The 26,433-nt window shown below is 35.7% G+C and overlaps 1 protein-coding gene across 1 annotated transcript in view; it reads right to left on the reverse strand.

Moving 5' to 3' along the window:
• Positions 1 to 26,433, reverse strand: part of CDH10 (cadherin 10) — a 109,013-nt gene that overhangs the window by 41,596 nt on the left and 40,984 nt on the right. Inside the window, exons 2-4 of the mRNA XM_065905313.1 lie at positions 7,571 to 7,865; positions 5,945 to 6,064; positions 5,352 to 5,519 (exon numbers count right to left, since the gene is read on the reverse strand). Coding sequence (XP_065761385.1) covers positions 5,352 to 5,519; positions 5,945 to 6,064; positions 7,571 to 7,865 — 583 coding nt within the window. The remainder of the gene's footprint in view (positions 1 to 5,351; positions 5,520 to 5,944; positions 6,065 to 7,570; positions 7,866 to 26,433) is intronic.

Genomic DNA, 26,433 nt, shown 5'->3' on the forward strand with positions numbered 1-26,433 from the left:
AAGCCATTTGTAATCAGGATTCAAGATGTTAGAGAACAGTTAATATTCAAAAACACCTGCCTTGGCCAAGTACAATAATAACGGCTTGCATGAGCTGCCTCACAACAGGAGATCCCAATAAGAAATCGGGGTGTTGGTGTGGAAAACTGAGAGAATTCTGGGGGGGGGGTGGCCAAAAGGAGGGAGAGATGCCAGCTCCTAATATGTCCTGTCAACCGCCCAGAAACCCTGAAGCTAAAACTCATCTTTGCTGAGATGCATGCACCACCAGGGACAAGCAAGATAACCGGCCAGAGACAACCTGGAAAGCTGACCCCATTATCGTAAAACCTGAGACTGTGTCGTGGGTTCCTTTTCCCCTGCTGCTCTCCACCTGGGGCCCCTTCCCAATAGACTTTTGCTTTGTCGGTATGTTCGTCTCCTCAGACAATTCATTTCCAAGTGTTAGTCAAGAGCCCACTCAGGCCCTGAAAAAAGCCCCCTTTCTGGTAACAAAAACTTATTAACCCTCATGTGCTTAATTGCAAGCACCATGCCTATCATCAGAAGGAAAGCAATATTTTTTTTTTTCTCCACTAATTGTTTTTAAAATCAAAGTCACTTGAAACAACCTAGGATTCAGAAATAATTTCAACAGATACATTGTTTTGGAAGTGAAAATACAATTTACTATCTGGAGAAAAATCTTAAAATACTTTTGGAACTCATTTTTTAGGTGCACCTCGACCTTCTAATCCATTGCTTCTCTTTTAGAAACATGCTAAGGTACACGTGTCTTACCAGTGTTCACATGCTTATATACCTCTAAAGCCACAAGAGCATAATGATAACTTAGATCACACATATAGCTGTGTGTTATTTTTTAATTCCAATAATAATTCACTATTGGCAATGTTTCTGTGAATGCAGGGCTTGCTTATCTATTCGCCCAGCAACCTTCTTGTTGTTTGGTATGACCCAACCACATTTCTTGACCTTCAACTTCCATTCAACATCATTCAACTTCCAATTCAGAGCTGCTCATATGCTGTTTCCTTTGCTTGAAGGACGTTCCCACCTTTGTGTGTGTGTGTGCTCGGTCACTCAAGTCTGGCTCTTTGTGACCCCACAGACTGTGGCTCACCAGGCCTCTCTGTCCATGGGATTTCCTAGGCCAGAATACTGGAGCAGGTTGCTATTTCTTACTTCAGGGGATCCTCCTTACCCAGAGATTGAACCCATCTCTTGCATCTCCTGCATTGGCAGGCAGATCCTTTACCACTGTGAACTATTACATCTTGCAGTGTTTGGATGAAATATCACCTCATGAGCAAGATCTTCCCTAATCGTCCCCCTTGGAACACTCATGTTTCTCTTTCTACCCAGAACTGAGCGAATATGTATAACTGTGTATAACTGATTTTTTTTCCTTATGTATCATTTGCCTCTCCCATCTTAATGAAAGATCATAGGGACAAAAAGCACATATATATACACATATATATATATATTTACAATTTACATACTGTAAGTATATATATATATTTAGAATAGTGTTTGGAAAAGGAGCTTCTTAATAAATATTTTTAAGTAAAAGAATTTCTGATTTCACTTGAAGAGATACTCAAATAATATCAAAGTTTCTCAGCCTCACTACTGATGACATTTTGGGTCAGATAATTTTTTATCAAGTGACTTGCAGGGATGGTTAGCAGCATTTCTAGCTTACATTCAATGGATACCAGTAATAGTGACCAGCTGAGACAAACAAACATGTCTTAAGATGTCTTAACATGTCTTAAGGTGTCTTAAATGTTAAGACATGTGGGCTTTCATCTGTTTCTGTTCCTTCCAAATGACTAAGATTTTTATCTCCTACAGATGTACCATATTAGAAAATGTCGAACTTGGATTAACCTGCCTGGAAGTTTAAGTTTTAACCCTACCTTTATAATATTAGATAATAATAAAAATAGAGCAGTACTTACACACATTAACATAACTGAACACATAAATGCACTAGTAGCCAGCCACTGAGTCAGGTACTTCATAAACTTAAAATTATCTGGTCTTATCACTCCACGGGGTATGCGCTGCCATCCAGTTTTACTGAATGGCACTGGAATAGCTCCTTCTATTAAGAGGTCATTCAAATGGACCAAGGTGAGAAAACTTGCAAATGAAGAAAGAGTTGGGCTCATAAGAATGACTCCATAGTCTGTTCTAAACTGTCTCATATGGCAGACACCAGTTAAGTCACTAACTCTCAGGCAGTTATTGATTGCAAATGTCTGGCCAGAGCTTGAAATAACTGGAAAAAACTTGATGAAAGAGGATATTTCAAAAATTTATGTGACAAAAGATGTAAAACATCTGCATAAGTTTTATATTAATGATATGTTTAAAGGATAATATTGGGTTAAAATATATGATTAAAATTAATATGTCCTGCTTATTTTAATTTTTTAAGTATGGCTGATAGAAAATTTAAAATTACATTTGTGGCACACAATCTTGATTTGCATTCTATTTTTATTAGGCAGTACTGGTTTGTTCTCTTTATTATTTCCACTCTGAACCCCCTTTACTTCTATATATTGGGTATAATAATAATAGCAATGTGAGTATACAAGTAACTTGTGAGTGTCAATGATATGCTACATATGAAGGTCTTCATAACCTGTGGAACTCTCGCCAAACACTGGCTATTTAATGAAATGAGATGAGAAATTAAAAACTAGTTTTCCGCATGTTAGGTAACTTAGACTATCAAGTAACATTCTAATTGCCATGACTGAGTGTTCCCAATAGTAAGATGTGGTTGCAAATATTCATAAGAGAAAAGATAATTGAGAAAATAAAAATCCATAAATTATATTTCCATTTATAATTAAAAAATAATGAGACAAGATACAGGATGCTCTAAAACTTCTTCTAACTTATTATGTTGTACATCTGGAGTTGGGCATGAATTTCAAACCACCTCTGCCATTACTGGCAGTTCATCGTAATGTCTATAACATTCATTTTCTCATTTGTAGAATGGAGATCAGATACTAACCTCAATGGGTTATGATAAAATAAAGTAGGTCAATAAGTAACTTGATACATGGTGAAATGAAAACGCTATTCAGAAAACATGCTATGCTCTTTCTTTTCATTATTATTATTTTATTATTATTACTATTATTATTATACCCTGGCTTGTGTAATATGCCTACCAGATACCAACCACCAAATCTGACTAAACAAAAGAAAACAACATAATCAGTGAATGAATTAATAAAGGTATTGTAATAGAAGAAAAATGATACAATGGATTTTACTGGATATTTTCATCTGTTCAAATGTCTATTTTTCCATTTAATTAGAATCTATTAATTTGTTTATCAAATGCATACTTTTTAAACAGGCTGTGTATTTTGGACACGTGTGCATATATGTTCTTGGGAAGTGAAACTCTAATAATTCTGGAACTTCTCTGCTAGTCCAGTGGTTAAGAATCCACCTTCCAGAGCAGGTGACATGGGTTCAATCCTTGCTCGGGGGACTAGAATCCTGCATGACACAGGGCAACTAAGCCCATGGGCCACAACCAGAGAGAAGCCCGCATGCCAGAATGGAAGAGCCTACATGCTGCAACTAAGACCTGATGCAGCCAAAGAAATAAATAAATTAACATTAAAAATAAAATTTAATAATTCTCTTAATGGTCACCTTTTACTCAAAATACTTTTCTCACAAACACTTTTGCTCATTGTGGATTGTGCAGCTAGATACAGTTTGCTTTTTCGGATTTGTATTCTGTTCTGTTGGTAAGAGGCTCATGGTAAGAGGTGGTCAGAAATGTAAAATGTGAAATTTAAGTTTTAGTGTATGGACATGTCTTTAGACCTGATCTGAAAGAACCATAAAGATTTATTGTTGATTTTCTTTTCCTTGCCAATACTAAAATTACCCTGAAGCTGAGGCCTGATAATTGGAAAACAGCATAAGCAGACACTCTTCCCTCTGTGTTTTGGGTCAAACACCACAATAGCAATGGCTGAGGGACATGTAAATTAAATATCTAACAAAATATCATCAAAAATACATGAGCATATTATTAAGTTCACTCAAGATTATTCTATATGAATTTTATAATCTTTCAACACACATGATTTTAAATAATTCGATTAAAATCATGCACTATTAATAGTCAAAGCTAGATAAAACTGGTACAAGAAGAGAGGTGAAATGCTTCTAAAGAGTCAAAACAACACAGTAATTCTTAGACTATAATTCTTTCTGTGTAATGGTCTTTAGCATAAACATATAAATATCACGTAAAGCTATTGCTTTTTACGTTTTAATATCTTAACACAAAGTTACGTAAGGCAATTAAAAACAAAAAGCTAAAATTGGGAGATCAATTTAGAAGTTAATATGCAGCAAATGTTAAAAATTAAAAACATAAATCATCCCAAAGCCTCTGTTTTATACCACATTTCCTAACAATGTGAGCATCCATCTTGAAATAAAGAGTCTTTTAGATTAACAGGAAATTGACCGAGTCTTGGCAGCGTCCTCTGAGACCCAGTATCATCTGCTCTAGCTGCATGCTTTCTCCCAAATTTGTATAAAAAAGAATAAACAAATGTAATTATACAGTCAGGTGCTAATGGTTCTTAACCTATTCCTGACCTGTTTCGAGAATTTGAAGGATTCATTTTAAACCACAAAATAAATCTATAAATAAATCAGAAATACAAACTGTCTTAGTAAGATTGCTATTCCAAACACATGGAAGCCTAGCATAGTGATCGTAAATGGAAGTCTGATTAGTTTGTAAGGTTCTCCCTATGTAGTTCTTTTTGGTTAGGTCTTTATTTATTTATTTTTTTTTGTCAAAGCTTTATAATATGAAAAATTAGATATTTTACTGAAACGTTTTATCCTCAAATTAGGATCCTCCTTATTAAAACCTAAGTAGAAATAAACACAATCATTGTGAAAGTATAACTTAGTTTTTGTTTTTATTTTTTTATAAAACATTTCCTTTGCTAACTGATAGAAATAGTTCTTAGATGATAATCATGGACGTAGAACATATAGGTACATATATATATATATATATATATATATATATATATATATATATATATGGAGAGAGTTTGTGATCATAGAGTCCTTTGTCTCTGCAAGAACTATGTTTGAAATATTTAATTTTTATCTTTTAATAACAATGAATTCATCAGCATATACACCTTTTTCTTCATCCTTGTAGCACATTTCAATCTGTTTTAAATGAAATGATTGACAGTTGCTTTTTCTCTTTTCGTTTTTCACTCTAAAGCTTTTGCCCTGCAGAAAGGCCATTAAAGAAAGCTTACTCTGGGGGAAGCGCGGGGGATTGTCGTTGACGTCTGTCAGCGTGATGTTGACCGTGGTGGTCCCCGATAAGCCTCCCATCTGGCCGCCCATGTCTTTGGCCTGGATTACCACCTGATATTGCTCCCTGTTTTCTCTGTTCATGTTTGGTAAAGCAGTCCTTATAATACCTTGAGGAAAAAAAAAGAAAACTTTTATTATGGCCATAAAAATCTCAATTGTTATTTGATTAAGCTCACAAATTGCAAATACAAAGTAGTGATTTTTGAAAAACAAAAATGTTTTTTCCATTGCTTTTTATTGTCTGGAGATTATAAAATGATTCTCAGTAAATATTTTCCAATTTGTTTGGTTCTTCTGTTTTCTAAAGATTGTCATATATGCTGTCTAGTGGCCTAAACCCAAATGGGAAAATATAAAAGCATGTATATTCCCATTAGTTTGTTCAATCATTCAGCTTTGAGTTCTTAAATCTTTAACTGTGGCATCATCACCCTTCTGTGAGGATTAATGTTAAGGTGTTGTTCCTTTTTCTAAAACTTGTAATGATCATAGAGACTATTAAATAAATAAACACTGATTCATGATTCCTGACCTGTTTCAGGCTCCACCGAGAAATATGGTTGCCCTTGAAGTATGCTGTAAATGACTCTGGCGCTGTTTCCATACGAAGGATCATCGGCATCTGTAGCTGTGACTTGCACCACAGAAGTACCTGAAGTATCCAAATTCAGCTTAGTTCTGCACAGTACCAGAAGGAGGAGCAAAAGCACTGGTTTTCATGGAAGACTTGAATGATTTTTGGCTTTAATAATGACCTCTTAAAGAAACATTTGTATATAATTTAGATGAAAAAAATATAGAGATTTATTACAGGTAAACTTTGAATTCAACAAGGTATTTTATTTAGCCAACAGGTGCATTTCATTCATGCAATAGATAATGCTGACAGTGTATCAGATTATACTAAAGGCAGACACTTTACAAATGCTCCGGTTTGGTATTTAAATTCACTTTCACATAATAGATTTGTTTCGTGTAAAGGGCATAGCTAATCACAAAGGAGTAAGGATGCTTTTCTTTCCCTCTCTCCACTAATTAACTATAAAAATAATTAACATCTGCTCCAGAATACAGTTTTATGAATAGATTAAATTCTAAATTTAGAAACAATCCAAGATGATCCCAAGTCCCATGAACTATTAAAAGCTATTTAATAAAGTTCAAAATATATAAAAGGCTTTATATTAAGGTGATTGCCAAAAGTCCTTGGGATTTAGTGAAGTAAATATTAAATAATAATCCCTGAACAATGCTTTTGAGAAAAGCAGTATGACATTTTCTATTATAATTGTTACAAGGAAAATGTATCAGAATTACTTCATCAGTTTACTTCTCTTACATTTGAGAAATGAATCTATTTTATTAAATCTGAATACATATCTCTAAAAACGTTATCATTGTTTCCTGATATTTATTTTCTGTGGTTCTTTACAAAGAAATTAAATCAGTCTTAATTTTCTTTGCCTACCAACAATTTCTATTTATTTATTGAAAAGCAAATTCTATTTTCTTGAATGTTATACTTCCAGTTTTATCACACATTCTGTTTCACAGCTTTTGCAACTTAATTTTGTAATTCTGTATCCATTTGTCATTAGCTGTTGATTTTTAACTGGTTCATTTGAATAAGAGATTTATATCAGGAAAGTTTTATATATAATGGCTATAGTGAAATATTTTAAAATATTTAATATGAAGTAATAGAAAATCTAATTAATTTAATTGTACATGTCATCTAAGTAATACAAACACTTTATACAAATTACAATGACAGTACACATACAAAGACTCCAGATTGCATTTATGATGTTCTAAGTGTACTTATAGTATATTTGGAGTCAGAATTTTAAACAACTATTCTCCAAATATATGTGACAAACATTTGTGGTTTCATAGTTTTCTACTGAAAAACTACTGGTATTTTCTTGGATTTTTGAGGGAAGTGTCTATTTATTATATTGTAGAAATTTACAAACCCATAGGAGGTGAAAAATGCATTAATATTTTTTCTGGCTCATTTTTTATTCATAAAATTAAGTACATACTCTTAGGAAATCAAAGATGACTTCAGTTAATTGACCACAATATTCTAAGAATTTCTTGATTACTATTTTTTATATTTTTTGAATGCCGCCATAAACGTTGCAAATGAACTCACCTACAACCGACATTTCAGGAACACTCGCTGTATAAATTTCCTCTGGGAACGTTGGCTCATTGTCATTGATATCATGGATTTTGATCACAAACTCAGACTCTGGTTCTACCGGCCTCAAAGTTCTTCTGTTAATAGCTTGTGCACGTAGAGTATAAAAGGCCTTTTCTTCCCTATCAATTCTTCTTGTGGCATGAATGTCACCTGTTTTTTCATCAATAATAAAAAGAGTACCAGCTCCATCTCCAGATAAAATATATTTGAGGGATCCATCTCCTTTATCTTGGTCTGAATGAAGCTAGGGGAAATAAAAATGAGCATATCCATGATAATGTCTAAAGGTACATAATGCAGTAAGAATTCAAAGAAGGTCTCTCAAGTCCCATCTTTGAATAATGGGGTCAGTTATCTCAGTTCTTGAAATGAGAGTTGAATAAGTATGATCGCACTCATCTATATACTTTAAACAATAGGACTAGCCATTTCCATATCAGTGTGATTTTTATTCTAAATGGAAAAAAGTAATAAAATAAACCAAACACAGCTTCTTTCTTTGCTTAGCTTGGTAAATAACCATTTCTGAAAGCAAATAACTCCTGACAAAGACATAAGTCATCAGTCTTGATATGCTGATGTAAACACTGCTGCTCTCATCTCTTGCTGTGAATGGAAAATCCTTTTACTCTCATATTATACACAGCATTTATCTCCTGTAAACTTATGATTAATTACTGTATTTCTGTTGGGGAATTCACAATATCTTAAGGATTGTAGGGCAGACAAAGTTGCATGATACAGTTCTAATGATACATTAGAAAATTGACCCATCATTCTTTGATTCATACAAAAAACAGCAGCTGCCCCAAGAAATATTTGTAGAGTTCAGAACAAGAGTATGAATAGATATCTATATAACACCAGATTATAAATCAGAAATACATAACACCAGAAAGCTATAAATCAAGCTAATAAACAATTAAATAAAATATGCTCTATCTAGCTTCCTACATTGTCAAATCTATCTTTTTAACAAGCTCAAGCAAGTTTTATGCAGACACAATGCAATACAGAGCAACAACACTAATCTTCCAGAATCTAGTCATCACATCAAAGAGCTTTACACGTGTTCATGTGGATTCAGCCCTGTGCACATCCCATTCCAGTCCCAATATTGTCCAGGAGCCCATGAATCATTTGGCAATCACCAGGCACCTGCAGTTGCCCTGCAGTATCCATGGAGGATTGATTCCAGGATCCCAGTGGATGCCAAACTCCGAGGATTCTTGAATCCTGATATAAAATGGCAGAGTGAAGTCCTGTGTATGTGTGTATTAGTCATCAGTCATGTCCATTTCTTTGCGACCCCATGGACTGTATCCCATCATGCTTCCCTGTCCGTGGAGTTCTCCAGGCAAGAGTACTGCTGTGGGTTGCCATGCCCTCCTCCAGGAGGTCTTTCTGACCCAGGGATTGAACCTGGGTCACTTTCATTGAAGGCAGATTCTTTACCATCTGAGCCACCAAGGAAGCCCTCAGCCCTCAGTATCTATCTATAGGCTGAGCATCCGAGGATTCTACCACCCAAGGATTGTGCACCATTTTTACCACCTGTGATTTGTTAAATCTCCCTGGTGGTTCAGATGGTAAAGAATATGCCTGGAATGCAGGAGACCTGGGTTCAACCCCTGGATTAGGAAGGTCCCTGGGAGAAGGGAATGGCTACCCACTCCAGTAGTCTTGCCTGAAGAATTCCGTGGACAGAGGAATCTGGTAGGATACAGTTCATGAGGTCGCAAAAAGTCAGAAATGATTGACACTTTCACTTTTCACAGACACTGAGCTCACAATTGTGGAGGGGTGACTGTATATTGTTTTTAACAAATTCACACCAGACCAGCCTCAGGATTAAAGCTTCATATAACAACGGGTAAATCTGGTCCTTGGCAGCCTGACCTGGAGAAGGGACTCTTCAGGATCTACAAGCAAGTTAAAAGATGTTTGGTCAGGGAATAATGAGTCCCAAGTACTTCAAGCATGGTCTGGAAATGGATGTGCCAGTTTCAGATATGAAAACTCCCTTGCTTGTCACAGAATTCTTCCCCTTAAGGTAGGGACTTAGCCATAGGATAAATAGAGCATGGCTCTGTAAAACACAAGAATTGTAGGTTTTTCTCTAACTGTATCACCCAACCAATAAACATTTTTTTAATGTATGATCATGGTTTGATTATAGTAAAAGATTATCATTTAAATTTTTTTTTTTTTTTGCTTTTTATCCGCTAAGAAATAGAAAAACAATGTGTAGGTTTTTGAAATGTTGGTAAAGCATGTAGTATTACTTAGACATCATCATGTCCATGTTGTCTTTTTAAAAACTGAAGTATAGTTTTGGGCTTCCCTGATAGCCTAATTGGTAAAGAGTCTGCCTGCAATGCAGGAGACCCCAGTTCAGTTCCTGGGTTGGGAAGATCTGTTGGAGGAGGGATAGGCTACCCACTCCAGTATTCTTGGGCTTCCCTTGTGGCTCAGCTGGTAAAGAATCCATCTGTAATGTGGGAGACCCAGGTTCGATCCCTGAGTTGGGAAAATACCCTGGAGAAGAGAAAGGCTACCCACTCCAGTATTCTGGCCTGGCTATACAGTCAGACACACCAAGTGACTTTCATAGTTGATTTACAATATAGTTTGGTTTGGTATACAGAAAATTAACTTGGTTATACATTCTTTTTTATTGTTTTCTATTATAGGTTATTACAAGATATTGAATATAGTTTGCTGTATTAGACAGTAAGTCATTGTTGTTTATTATATATAGTAGTATGTATCTATTAATCTCATATATCTAATTTATTCCTCTCCCTCCTTCCTCTTTGGTTACAATAAGTTTTTTCCTATGTCTGTGAGTCTGTCTCTGCTTTGTAAATAAGTTTATTGGTTGCATGTGTTTTTTTTGTTTTATTGTTTTTATTTTATTTTATTTTTTTCTCATTTATTTTTATTAGTTGGAGGCTAATTACTTTACAATATTGTAGTGGGTTTTGTCATACATTGACATGAATCAGCCGTGGATTTACATGTATTCCCCATCTTGATCCCCTCTCCCCCCTCCCTCTCCACCCGATTCCTCTGGGTCTTCCCAGTGCACCAGGCCCGAGCACTTGTCTCATGCATTCAACCTGGGCTGGTGATCTGTTTCACCATAGATAATATACATGTTTCTGTTTATTTTTATAGTCATATAAGATGTAGTCATTAATCAGAATAGGCATACTTACCTGTAGCCTAGAGAAATAAAAATTGGAGACAATATCCTTCAATTATGCAAAATATTATAGAATTAGATTTTTACCTAAGTAAGTTTGATGCTTTTGCTCTTTACTTAAACCAGCAAAAATTTTTATCTAATCATCTGTAGAAATAGTACACTGATTATATTCTCTTTAAAGTAGAATCTCTTCCCTTATTTGAAAGTTCATTTTGCTTTATAGGAGCTTATGTCAATGAACTTGCCTGTGAAAGTATTTTTAAGTGGACATCAAAATTGCTTAAATTAAACAAATATTTAATTCCTCTCCCCCCAATACATTGCATTACTGGTTACTACTTGGTCTATAAAACCAGTTTATTTTTCAGTTAATTATTTGTAGTAATCATCATTTAGCCATTAAATTTGGATCAAACTTCATTTTCCTTATTTCTGGATAAAAACCTCATTATTACAGATACAACAGAAAAAAGAAAATTTCAAATGGATAGGTACTTTGGAGAAAAAGATCTAGAAGTCAGGTAACAGATACTTTTTTACTGCATTTTTAGCTATTTATAAACAACAAAGTAAGCTTGAGAAATAAGAAATATCTGTGTTTAACAAATCAACTCTCAGAAGAAACATATGACTATGTTGTCCAGGGAAAAAAAGTCACAAGATTGAAGCATTTTAGTAATTGAAAATGCACATAGTTGCTGGGAAATTTTCCAATTATATGAATGTGCAATACAGCTTTAATTTTCCAAATGACAGATATAAGCATTGTGTATTTCTTGTTCTGTTTGGGAAACAAATAGTTCAAGAAAAGATTATTGATATTATCAATCATCTCATCAGAAAGCTTTGTGATGTCTTTTAGACACTTATAGTGTTTACTGTCTATTCATTCAACAATTTTAATTGAGGAATATTTAGTTACTCTCATAAGAATCAAGTCTTTCTAAAAGGAAATCAACAGTTCCATCCTAATGCTATGGGGGATTCAAACACAGTAATAGAAATTCACAGGACAGCCCCCTAAACTAGCTTATGGGAATGAGTAGATTTCCTTAAATATATATCACACAAGTTTCCTGGTAAAGAAGGAGTAGAGGTTTAAACCTGGGGATTTTTTTTTCTGCATTTTACAAATTTTATATCTCATAAAGAACATTGGATGAATATAAAACATAGATTCAGAGTGGAGACGGAAATAAGGCAAGATGGGGATCATTAAGACCAGTTCTGCTCTTCTAATCAGTTAGACATACAAAAAAGAAGTTGCTAGTATGGTGAGATTTTAATTTTTAGAAAGCTCAGTTTTGGAATATGAATCACAGCAGGATTCTTACCTTCACTTATACTACAGAGAGTGAAAATTAAATCTTGTAATTGGACCACATGCTGGGGGAGTTTCCGTTGGATTAGAAAATTGAACATGATAGCTGGGAATCAAAGAGATGTCAGTTGGAAGCTGGACTGCTGGTTTCGTGATTCAGAAATGAAAAGACTTCTTCCCTCTCAAATGTAAGAGAAACAAATTAGATCTATGAATTTATAAGTGTTGGTTTTTAAGAAATCAGACAGAATACATTTTTCTTGAACTCTAAGAACTTGCATAAAAGTAAAGAAAAAACACGTTCTTTTCTCACAGAGGGAAACAATGGAACACTAACACTAGAATAAAGGGACAAAATGACCATATTTGGGGGCTTTGCATTAGTCTATGTTTATTAAAATATTATTTAAATAGACATATGTGAAAATTGGACAAGTAAAGAGATAAAACAGATACATACTATGAAGCAGAAAGATGCATTTTAACATATTCTGAGACCTGACAAGTTGCTTTTTACTCTAGATAAACCTAATGGGAGATGAGAGTTAATTAGTAAAGGGTATGACGATGATGTGGATTTCCTAAAAGTATTAGGAAAAGACCAATGGACAAAGATCTTTAATTATAGTCCTCTGTCTAAACTATTTTTTAAGCTTCTCTTTATTACCGTAATTAATTCTTTTTTGCATTCTCTTCTCTTCTTACCCTGCTGTTGTCTCTCTCCCTCATTTCTTGTGTGTGTAACAGAAATTTTATTTTACATTCCAATTCACTTATTATAATAGGCAAAGATCAGAGAAGATTTAGTTTTTTATAACTGCAGTCTTCTCATTACGCTTACTTTTTTTGGTTTAGATATTAGTTATCAATACTTGGATTTATTAAACATTTAATTAAACAAAATCAGTTGTTTGTGTTATTGAGAAGAAAAAGTGTCAAAAAACTTATAGCATCTACCCTGAAATAAATTTTATATTGATTTGACCTTGTGCTATTTTATTATGTGAGATATTAAAGTTTCTTTAAACATAGAAAAAAATGTCAGATTACTGAGGCTTTAGTTCTTCAGTAACACCTGTTCTCCAGTGTGAAACATTTGTGCCACAAATCTTTAAGAAGAATTTTATGTTAATACTGACCTTTTCTTTCCTTGAGGAAAGCCTATTAAAAATTCACAACCTGCTGTGTTCCTTGTAAATTCACAAGTAGATAAAGGATATGGCAAGATACATGACAATTAATGAAAATAGAACAACTGATACTGTGCTGTACATTTATAAGTCATTTTCCTACTATTTAACTTTCTAAATTTGGATGTGGTTATTATAACTCATTTGCTTATATTGATTAGTTTAATAATTAAAACTAAACAATCCATTGAATTTAAATAAATATTTTAGCAACAAATTATTTAATTAAAGACTAGTAATTTTAAATGTGGCAGACTTCTGATAATTTTAAAACATTTCATGTAAAGCTTCATGTTCATTTTAAGATACTTGTCTAAAACAAAGTTTGTAAGCTAAAAGGGGTCTTGTGGCTTATATAGATTAAGACCACCTTTACTATTAAGAGGAAGAAACAGATCTAATCAATTTTTGCCGCATAGGAGTTAATTTAAGATTATACTTCAGGATGAGTACTTTGTTGGTGGAAATTTTACTTCTTAATATCAGTCATTTTTATTTTTCAGTTTTTCACATAAATTTGGAAATATAAAAGCAATCAAAGTATTGGTCTATGAAGTATAGGGAATTTAATTGGTCACCAAAAGGATAACTAATGAAAGATTTTCTCTTGCATTTTCTTCCTTGGCTAGAAGAAAAATGATCAAATTTCAAAATGTAAAAAAAAACTATCTATCAATCTGCCAGTAAAAGTCTGATAACTAATTCAGAGGAATTTATATTGTTAGGTGGGATTCTTCCTCATTCAGAATATTGATACATTTTTGGATATTGGTTATTGTTGGTATTTGGTTTGAGAAAATTAGAATTATACTTGCAGAATTATATTATGATTATATTTATAATGGTTAGACTACTAATAGTTATTGAAGTGGCTTCTCAGGTGGCACAGCGGTAAAGAATCTGCCTGCCAGGAGATGCAAGAGATGAAGGTTAGATACCTGGGTTGGGTCCCTGGGGAAGGAAATAGCAGCCCACTCCAGTACTCTTGCCTGGGAAATCCCATGGACAGAGGAACCTAGAAAGCTACAATCATGGGGTTGCAAAGAGTTGCACATGACTGAGCATACACAGATGGACTAGTTATTGAAGGACACATTTTGAAAAATGAATCAAAAGCACTATAATAAGCACTATCTGAATTTAACAATTTCTCATTTGTGTGTGTTCATTAACTTTAAAATATCAGAAACTGTTGAATAGATTTTCTAATATACAGTGATAATTTTATGCCTGCTGTTCTTTCAAACAGCCAATATATTCTATATTTGTTTTTTAAAAAATTCAGCATGTGGCAAATATGCTATGCTATTCTGGTACCATCATCATTAGCATTTTGCTCTAATTGCTCTAGTGACTAACATAATAAAACGTTTGATATTATAATATCAAATGGAAGCTAAGGCACTGAATCAAGTAACTTTAAATTTGCATCCAATTAAAAAAGATAGTGAAGATGGTCTCACACCAGAATGCAGCTGAAAGCATACTACAGCAAATGAAATCTGGCCAGAAATAAATAAGTAGTTACTCATTTTGTTGAAAGTAGGGGAAAAAAGGATGAGAGGAGTTGCAAATCTTGAGTGTGCAAAGTTTACAGAGTAAGATTGAACATTATTTTCCTATTAATAGAGAAAAATATACATAATTTTTTATGAATACCAGTGAAACAATTTTTCCTCCAAAAAATAGAAATGAGGATGAGAAATAAAGCTTATCAATGGAATGGACTGCAAAACCAAATATGATAGTTTAAAAATACCCCATACAGATGATTCAAATTAATAAACACTTTTCTGAACAATTTCTCTCTGGGACCAGAAGCAAGTATAGAGGATTAAGTGATTGATAGACAATGTTGTCTAAATAATTTAGGATCCGGAAAAAAGTTAAGTGGTTGTCGCCCGAATTTGACAGAGTCTTTAGAGAGTTCCTTCAAGTGTACAAACTCCAGGGGGTGCCCACATTCAAAAACCAAAGATTCCTCTTCCCGTTTGGTCTTTTGAGAGTTCAGCTTACTGAAAGTTATCTTTGTGCTTTTGAGTCACCTTAACTGGTGAGTTCAGTTTAAGATTATCTTGCATTTGGGGGGTCTTTCTTAGAAGCTTTTGGGAATTACTCAAAACCCTGCAGCAGATTGGACTTCTTAGCAGAGAGTGCTATTAAATTCTAGAAGACATCTCCTGCAAGGAATGATGCCAATTCATGGTCACACGGCATCTCAACTCATACATTTCTTCCCCAGTACTGTGAAGATACCAAGATTGTATTGAAGGCATTTATTTAAGTTTTCTATAAACATATTTTTCTAGGGCATTATCTGCTTCACAATCTTAAATGGTATGCATAACCCACAGTAGACATGTTATTTCCTAATTATGTATTAGTTTTCCTCTCCAAAGAGAGTTATTGGGGAAATATTTCAGAGAAAGCTTATATTCTTTCAGAAGCCTGGCACCATCCTTCTTACAGTTTTGAAACTCACTAAATTATGCAAAGTATTCCCTTGTGGTGTGAAAATGAGATTGAACATTTCACACTATATGTTTCTCCACAACTTGAAGTCTTCTTAAGCATCTTAGATTTGTAATAATGGAATATATGTAAATAATGTCTAACCAGGTGGCTCTAGTGGTAAAGAATCTGCCTACCAGTGCAGGAGACACAAGAGATGCAGGTTGGATCCCTGGGTCAAGAAGATCCACTGGAGCAGGAAATGGCAACTCACTCCAGAATTCTTAATTGGAAAATTCCATGGGCAGAGGAGCCTGGAGAGTTACAGTCCACGGGGCCACAAAGAGTCAGACACAACTGAGCGACTGAGCACACACAGTGAACACAAATACATGTCTAAAAAGGTTAAGTATGTGCAAAATATTTAAAACCAAGAGATCCATTTTTGATTGAAAAGGTCTACAGAAATCAGAGAAGAAATAATGAAGAGAGATCATCTCTTCTTAATGAGCAACACAGGTGGCTGACAATCTTTCCTTCCTCCTTTTAATCAAGGAAGATACAATGATATGAAGAGAAGGAGAGGCCTAGAAATATGTATTCACAGAAGGAGTTTATTTAAATAATTATTTCTTGAATTGGATTGAACTAAATTAAAGAGACTAATGAGAATTCTACGTGTGCCATTTTAGGACTTAGAAGTTTTGGAGACTTTGCTACAGAGGCAGTATTTGAAGCTGTTGGGTTTCTAAGGCTTACAAAGATGCTTTTATCTTGAAAACTATAGAGTGACAAGTACATAATTGGGTGCCCAAAGGAGAAGGATCAGGCCTGCTGTCTCTAGGAGCTATGGGCAAGGAGGGGAAAATGAAACGGGGTTTGGATCTTTACAGTCATTGCATTTTTTAAAGTACTGATTGAAATGGAAATCTGGAAAAGGACTATGAATGCTATTGTCAATCCCCCTCCCTCCCAAATTCGTTTGTTCATGTCTGTGTGTCTGTGTGTGTGTGTGCATAAAATACAAAAACAATGGATGTGCAGAATCAGGGGTTATGAATATGGCCCTAGACCACTAAATTTAAACCTTAAATTCTAAGTATTGAAAATGTAAGGAAAAGATGGAAAGAACAGATGAAAAAATGGAAATGGAGAAACGAATCAAAAGAGCTTTCTAAATAAAAAATACAGTATCTAACTTTCATAAATCTATAGAGTTTTTACAGCAGATTAGGTTAGTAAAACACAAGTTTCATGTTTTGGAAGATAAAAAGAGATTGTCAGCTTAGATTTAGGTATATAGATAATGCAAACCTGAAATGCAGAAAGAAAAAAATAATGAGAAAAAAATAGGATCATTGGATGCTTGTGAAATAAACTCAAAATTTGCAACACACATGAAATTGGTTATCTAGAAAAAAGAAAGGAGAATGGAATGAAATTATATTTGAAAGAAAAAATGAGTAAGAATTTCTAAAAACTGGTGAAAGATAACAAGAAGCAGATTCTGTAAGATCTGAGAAACTCTGAAAGAGTAAATAAAAATAAAGTGTTAGTCACTAAGTCATGTCTGACTCTTTGTGACCGCATGGCCTGTAGCTGCCAGACTCCTCTTCTGTGGAATTCTCCAGGCAAGAATACTGGAGTGGGTTGCCATTCCGTTCTCCAGGGGATCTTTTCAACCCAAGGATTGAACCCGGGTCTCCTGCATTGCAGGCAGATTCTTTACTGACTGAGCACCAGGGAAGCTCAAATAAAAGTAAAACAACAAACAAACCCATCATAGTCACATTTTTGAAATTTGAAAACATAAAGAAGACTAAAAGTTTTCAGGAGCAAGAAAGATACATTAACTTCAAAGCAGCAAGTATTAGTCTAATTGCCCGTTTCTGAAAAGATATGATGGAAGCCAAAACATGATGGAACAACATCTTACCAAATACAACGAGCTACCTGAAATTCTACACTGTGCAGAAATAGGCTTCTTAAAGAAAGGTTAAATAAATGTCTTTTTGGACAAAAACTAAGGGTGTTTACCCCAAGGGGCATTCAGTTAAAGGAATGTTAAACTGAAGTTTCTACAGAAGAAAACGACGTCAAATAAATTTTATGAAGGGAATGACAACATCAGAACTGCAATTATGTGGTAAACATAAATGACTACTGAATATACAAAACAATAATAGTATCTTTGAATGCTGGAATAAAGTATATGACAGTAACGTAATAGAAATGAAGAAGAGGGAATAAAAATTCAAAGAATTCTAAGTTTAAACTGGTTTGTGAAAATACATTGAAATGTGCAGTTTTGATATGCGTATTTTCCTATGATTATTATTCCTCAGTTTAAAGTTAGCATAATTTATCTTGATATCTTCCTACCTTCCCTCTGACCCCACCACATTCACCCACCAAAAACACTTGGCTTTTAAGTCTGGCTATAACTCCCAAAGGAAATGGATGCCAATATAATGGAATATAAAGAAAAACACAGAGAATAATAAAGCAAAAAGTGAGCACCAGGTTTCCATAAATGTCAATATTCTGCAAATTTATGTTGGATTCTTTTCGCTTTAAGAAAGAAAATAAAATTAAAATAAACTGTAATTCATCTGTTGAAGCCTTCTCTGTTCTTTCATTCCTTTCCTTACACCTTCATACATATAATCATCTTGAAGTTTATGTGCATCTTTTCCTTCCATATTTTATATTTTTGCAAAGTGAGTAATAGTACTTATCCCAAACTGAATGTTTAATCTCTACCTTTCCCACAAATCAACACTTCTCATTTTAGTAAACAGCATGATTATCTAGCCAGGTTTTCAAACTAAAATCCTAGAGGCCATTGATTTATTTCCCCCAATTCTACCCATTTATTTCATAAGCAAATCCTTTTGGACTGCAAATATATCTCCAACTGCTTCTCACAGCCCCTACACTGCCATTCCAATACAAGTCACTATAACCTGTCACTAAATTGTCCACCTAGCCTCCACACCTCTATCTCCATCCTTCTATGGTTACTCTCCACCCACTAACAAGAGGCATCATTTAAAAATACAAGTCGGTACATGCCATAACTCTCTTCAAAATCCACCCATGGTTTCTCATCACACTTAGAATACAGTCTAAACCCCTTACCATCATTCGCAACATTCATTCTGACATAGTCCTGGCTTGTCACGCTGGCCTCAGCTCTTTCCATTATCCCTTTAACCACTTGAACTCACATTAACCTCCCTGTTTCTTGAACATGCTGAGTTTATTCCATCTCCTGCTTTAACACTTGCTATTCCTTTGAATGAGACACACTTTCTCACTTAATTTTCATAGGTGATTTCAAGTATCTCTTTTGTGCTTTCATATCTTTTCTTTTCCCCTTTGCTTCTCTTGCTCTGTCACTTTCTTCTCAATTTGTAACAAATTCTTTATATACCTGAATATTAATAGCTTATTGGTTATATAATTACAAGTTTCTTCTTTTAGTCTGGGAAGTTTCTTTTAACACTGGCAGTAGTTCCTTTTGTCCTAGAGAGTATTTAATTTCAATGTACTTAAGTTTATTAATAATTTATTTTATAGTTATTCCTTTTTGCATCTTGTTCAAGAAATATTTCCTAACCAAAAGTCATACTTATGTTTTCATATAATCTCTTTGCTTTTAATGATTTTAAAGCTTTTTTTTGACATGTAGCTCACCTTTACCATCTGGATATTGTGTATGTGTGTGTGTGTGTGTGTGTGTGTGTGTGTGCGTGCGTGTGTGCGTGCGGTTAGGAACAGATCTAATTTTTTTTTCTAGGAAGGATTTACAATACATATTTAATAAACCATGGATTTTAATTACAACTCATTGAAATTTTTTTCTGCTTAGTCACTTAGTCGTGTCTGACTCTTTGTGACCCCATGGACTGTAGCCCTCCAGACTCCTCTTCTGTGGAATTCTCCAGGCAAGAATACTGGAGTGGGTTGCCTTCCCAACCTAGGGATTAAACCTAGGTCTCCTGCATTGCAGGCATATTCTTTACCATCTTAGCCACCAGGGAAGCCCTTCCATAAAAGCACAGATATGCTTTTTTTATTTATTTATTTTAACCATTATGTAAACAGAACAGCATGGCCAAGGCCATGTTCATGCTGCATCAGGCTGCTGATGGTGACTACCTCCGAGCTGAAGACCATCATAGAGCAGGGCCCCAGTTCACCTCCTCCAGTTACCTGATGCTAAGACTTGTGTGGGCTTGGTGCTATCTTCCTCCTTAAGTACAACCTCAACAATCCTCCCCCGCCCCACCCCAGGCATGCCAAGCTGGACTTTCTCAGCAACCTAGCCACCAGTCTGATCTTCAGCATCATCCTTGTCAACTCTCCTTCATGGCTTCTGGCATCCAGAAGCCAGTGATGGGACATGGTGCCCCTGAATCATGCTAGACCACAGACATCCAGCCCGAGGAGGAGCTGCCTTGGCCCTGAGGTCCACCTCCTCTGACTCTCTTCAAACTGCCAGAACCAGGCAGATCCCCACTGGACTACCTCCCAGGATGAGCCACACATGGCCGCCCATGTGGGCCAGCACAGGCCCACTCTACACCCTGGCTGTTCCTCCTAGATTGTGAGGCGGTGAGGCCCAGGGGCAGGACTGCAGAGCCCCCAGGAAGGGTTGTGGCCACCCGTGGACATGCTGCCGGCCCAGGGATGAGTGTCCAGTAGTCACAACTGGCCTGCCTCTCAGGAAATTTCCAGGAGGACAAAAAACAAAATTTTCTATATAACCAAGGGTATGTTTTTAATCCCTCTATTTTGTTCCATCTGGCACCAATATAATAATATTACTATTAACTGAATATTCACTCAATTTCTGAAGCTTTGCAAACGACTGCTAATATCAGTTGGAATAAGTACCCTTCCATATCTGTCTTTTAAAAAATTGTCTCAGGGGTTCTTGGTCCTTAACCATATGTAATTTTACACCAGCAGGTTACTTTCTGTTGAAAAGCAGAACAAATAACAAAGAACCAAAATTCTGCTAAAAAATTTATTGGTATTCCAGTGAATTTACAGATTAAATTGGAGAAAGTATCACTTTAAACATGAACTCTTCCTAGTCTCAAAAATTGCACGTATCTCCAAAGCCTTAGCTTAATCTTAGAAATACCTGGTGAGATTTTAAAAAGCCCAGAAGCCTATACCATAACCTAAGTCAATTACACAAAATTTTCTGGGACCTTCCCATGGGTCCTGAAGTTAACAAAGCAAACATCAGCTTCCTTAGATACCTGGGGGCCTATAATTAGCATCCTAATCTCTGATTGCTGATATTTTAAGTGTTTTAATACCTTACAGAAACTATAAGTGCATATCCACAGTGGTTTCATGTTTCATGTCGACATTTTGCATACTTTGGAAAGCTTTAGGTATTTTATAATGACATATTCTATGCAGAAACTCGAAGCATAAATTCTATCAAACATCTGAATAAATCATTCCTCAGCTGGTATGTAAGAGAACTCCTTACCCCCACCATAACAAACCAGGAAAAATGGCCCACTTCAGCCTCAGTGGTAAAGAATCTACCTGGCAATGAAGGAGATGCAAAAGACAAGGGTTCGGTCCCTGGGTGGGGAAGATCCCCTGGAATAGGAAATGGCAACCCATTCCAGCATTCTTGCCTGGAAAATTCCATGGACAGAGGAACCTGGCGAGCTACAGTCCATGGGTCGCAAAGAGTCGGACACAACTGAGTGAGCATGCACACGTGCAGCCCCTCAGAATTTTCCCAGCTTCTTAAATATGCTGAGTGGGGTGAATTGTACTCAGCTTTTGGAGCTTCACTTATGTCTGCTGTTTCTTAAAAACAATCAGCTTAAAATAATAAGCCAAGGAGGCGTATTTTGGGGTGGTGTATTTTGTTCCTATTCAGTTCCCTTCTAAAACTCAACTTTCATTTCCTTTAAATGAAATGTATGTGACACTGACCTTCAACTGTATATATTTAACTCAATCCTCTCCTCTCAACTTCAGCTCTAAATATGCATCTGTCTTCAATGAGATGTGTCATTGACATTTCACATTTAACAGATCCAAAATTACATTCTTGTTTCCCTTCTGTTCCATCAAAATAACAAAAAATTAACACACAATCCCATTACTCCCTTAAAGAAAAAAATATATATATATATACAGATATATATCTGCATTTATTAAGGACATATAGCTGCTCTTCAGCATAATTTTATATTTTGTTGTGATATCTAGCTTACTTTTTCTATCTGAGTTTGTGGAACTCTGTTTGATCTCCAGTGATCTAAGGACACTACTAGTTGAACTAGTTTATAAAGCTGCCTGAACTAAACTTTGATGGGTGCAAAACTGTTATCTATGAAGGACATGAGATTGAGATATGGGGCATTTATATGCTCACCCCAAGACTCCTTGATCAATTTTTTCCATCCCCTCTCTCCCAAATGAAATAAGTTACATAAATTTCTAGGAGTAACTGGTTACTGCAGCCAATTTTTTTTTTTTAGTTTTTATTTTATGTTGGAGTATAGCCAATTAACAATGCTGTTGGCAGTTTCTGGTGGACAGTCAAGGGACTCAGTTATACATATATGTATATCCATTCTCCCCCAAACCCCCCTCCTATTCAGGCTGCCACATAATATTGAGCAGAGTTCCCCACAGCTAATGGATTCTTCATTTTGCTGCCCTTGCTAAACTTCCAATGCCCTCCTCCCAAGTGGAGTCAATTTCCTGAGTATCAGAGGTATTAATCCCCTTTGAAGTCTTAAAATTAAAATTATCCATACCCCTCACTCCTGGCTTACCTAATTTTGACAAACCTTTTCATCTTTACTGCCATGAAAATAATGGAATTGCTGCAGGTATTTTAGGACAACCTTCTGCCCCTCAGATATACCCTTAACATATTTCTCATGCCAATTAGACGCTGTGGCATCTGGTGTCCAAACATTATTTCCAAAGGGGTTAATCCATGTCACCTATTTGGAACATTTTGAAACTTTATAAGGGTCAGGGGTAATGCTTCTGGTCATTTGTCCAGTTTCTTAACAGATTTTTCCTAAAGTCCTTTTTATGCCTACTGGCATCACTAAACCTTCTATTATTGGGTTAAGGGAACACTGTGGGAATTTACATGAACATTCTGACGCTAGGACTAGCTCAATACAAGAACTAACTAGTAACTTGGAGCGTGTTGCCAGCAGGTGAAAAGTGCACGATTTCCACTGATAGACAAGCTTTGCCATCACTTTCAGTTAGGAAACCAGGTGTACATCAAGGCCTTTAGAGGAAAGCACGCACTGTCAGCCAGTTGGGAAGGACTTTATGGGGTACTGCTAACCACTTACTCTGCCTTCATAACAAGAAAAATCCTCCTGGATTCATACAAGCCAGACCGAAATATAGCCAGGTCATCATCACTAGGACAATATGGAGAAAATCTCTACAAGCGACCTTAAAGTTAGCTTTTCCAGATCTAGTTCCCAGTCTCCAGAAGCAGATGGTGTTGTGAAGCAGACAACTTTCCCCTAGACCTAGGGATCAAAAAATTTCACTTTCAACTATTCCCTGCCTTTAAAGTATCCCCATACACAAATCAAAAAATAAATACAACAAAACAAAGCGAAGTTCCTTTTCTTATTAATGAACACTTTCCCCCCCCAACAGTAATGAATCATTTATTAGAAGGCTGGCTAGAGGTTGCTTGCTTCCATCTATTCCCCCTCTATACTTCTATTATGGGCTCTCTTTCAACCTGTGTCTTGCTCTTATTAATTTTTTTTTCAACAGGTCAGGGGCAAACCAAATGCCCCTTTATGTCAGTTTACTGACTCCTGGTCATGTTAAATAATCACTCTGATATCAACATCTATAGTACAAAAGAACCTGAACTAGTTTTAATTCCTGCCAATGTGAATACGTAGTGGACAAAGTCTGGAAGATGGGGACCAGGGTGTGCTCTCCATGGCTAGAAGAACAGCAGTCTGCCTCTTTCTAGTGAGTCATCTGGACTCAGAAAAACCTCCACAGATACTCAAGGCTGTTCCTTGCCCTGATAAAGACAATAGGTGAAAACTTTCTCCTTGGTGTTGAAAACAGACCCACCACTGGACTTTTCCTGGGTGACATATCAGGGCAGCACTATAGCCAAACTCTGGCTTAGTTATACAGATGGCATCTTCCAACCTGCCAAGGAGATGAAAAGTGACCCCAGTACTACCTTGTATGGCACAGATGTTTGCCAAATCACCAAATGCCAAGTCAACCTTGTACAGCTTGGGGTTTCTCAACTGCTCCTTTGATTAGACTGTCCAATACCCCAAACTCTACACAGATGACCTCAAAATATGCCCAAACTTAGCCAGATGATAAAACTAAGCTTTATTGTTGCCAAAGCCAAATTTCAGACCTCCTGTATCAGATATTCCACAATCTGTTCTGCTTTTACTAAGTGAAAGGAGTACCTGAAAAGTAGAGGTAATTAGTAGGGTACGAGCATTACTAGTAGCATTGAGTTCTCAGGTCTAGGAAATTATAGTTTCTTTTCCAACCTTGCTTTTGAATCACACTATCTTTCAATCTGTCTGCCAATGCAGAAGACACAAGAGACACAGGTTGGATCCCTGGGTTGGGAAAAATCCCCTGCGGGAGGAAATGCCAATCTGCTCCAGTATTCTTGCCTGGGAAATCCCATGGACAGAGAAGACTGGCAGGTTACAGTCCATTGCATCACAGATTGGACAGGACTGAGTGAGCATACACACAATGTCTTTATTATGCAGCGGCAAGATATATAAGTTTCCCACCTAAGTGATCAGGACGTTCTGGACCCAGATACTTAACTTCTTCTGCCACCAGAAAACTCTACCTGAAATACCAACTAAATTACAAACTTGAGTTCCTTTGTCCATAAAGGTCTATTACAAAAGTGGTAGAATTGGACAAGAAATCATAAAAAAAAAAAAAAATCAGCTTCTATATCAACACTCCAAGTTGTTTTCAGTGTTGAGGACTTAAGTCCCAAACTTTGGACCTCATGAATTGAAAAAGGCAATCTTAAACCTTTCTATGGTAACAGAACCAGTACTATGGGTACCTGAGCACTACTCCAGTGAGTAATAAACAGGTTAGCCTCTGTTGAACTCCAAATATTATGGTATGTCCTTAATAGATATGGACTTCGCAGGCAGCACGATGGTAAAGAATCTGTCTGCCAATGCAGGAAACTCAGGAGACACAGATTGGACCCCTGAGTCGGGAAGATCCTCTGAAGTAGGAAATGGCAATCTGCTTCAGTATTCTTGCCTGTGAAACCCCATGGACAGAGGAGCCTGGCAGGCTACCATCCATGGGGTCACAGAGTCAGACATGATTGAGCAACTGAGCACACACTTAATAGATACACTGACTTCCCAGCAAGGGAAGTATACAATCATTGGGGAAAATGCTGTTTCTATTAAAGCAAATGAAACAAATACTGTCTAACATATCTATTCAAAGAGAAGATTAACACTTTCCATCAGATAAATGAAGCAGAGCCAATTTTATTGGACTGATCTATTCCTAGGATTGGGAGGCTGGGTTAATGGGGTGTGGGGAAATGTGTTTCAATTTGATCCTTTTTTTTTTCATTCTCATTCTAATAGAAGTTCTTTTCTCCCTTTGCTGATCTCTTACCACTCAGCTACTAAACCAATTTTGTTTTCCACAGTCATCAGCTCAGCTTTATATATTCAGGACTAAGAAGGCTTCATAAACAAATCTTGCTACTTCTTCATTAATTTACTACCCAGAGCCCAAGCCCCTTTGATTTTTGCCAATTCTTGAAAAACTATTGTTTGTTCATCTAAAAGGTATAAAAACAGCTTGCTTTAGTCACTTCTTTGAACCTCATATCTTTAGGACTCCCTGGTACATCCAAAATTAAATTTGTTTTTCTCTTGTTAACCTGTTAAATATCAATTTAGTAATTAGGCCAAATAACCTAGGAGAAAAATATTTTCTTACTTTAAATCTTATTCTCAACCTTTCTTTGTAAATATGATTAGATTCTTAAAAACAGAATTGATTTTGGTTCTAATCCTCCAGTCCCACAATGGTTAATTTTCCTTGCCAACACAATGTCTTTGACACTACTCTACTTTCTCCTTTCTTCACAAATATAAATTGTCTAAATTCGTTACTTTCTGTATTTTTCCCCCTTCAATTCAACCATAAACTCTTCCACCACTGCCTTAATTTTCTCTCAAGCTGCAAAGGCTAAATAGGTTTCATCTTTCTGAAGACAATTCCCCAGAACCTTCTTACATGTTTTGAATGGGGCTGTTTAAGATTCAAAGTTTGCTTATATAAATATTTGTTATTTTTTCCATCACAATCTTTAGTATGCTTTTTATTTTTCATTGTTTTTCACTCTGATTTTGATGTGAAATCCAAATATTGAATGCACATGCACTTTCTTATGGGACATGGAAATCAAGGCTGAGTTCTTTTTTTTCTTGACAATATAGAATACAACACTCTACCATCTTCTTCATACTAGTATCACTGTTAAGAAATCTGCAGTATTTCTGTTGCCTGACCTTTGTATAAGACCCATGATTTTGTGTTTCTCTGG

This window comes from Muntiacus reevesi, chromosome 14, assembly GCF_963930625.1.
Source record: "Muntiacus reevesi chromosome 14, mMunRee1.1, whole genome shotgun sequence".
Taxonomy (NCBI): Eukaryota; Metazoa; Chordata; class Mammalia; order Artiodactyla; family Cervidae; genus Muntiacus; species Muntiacus reevesi.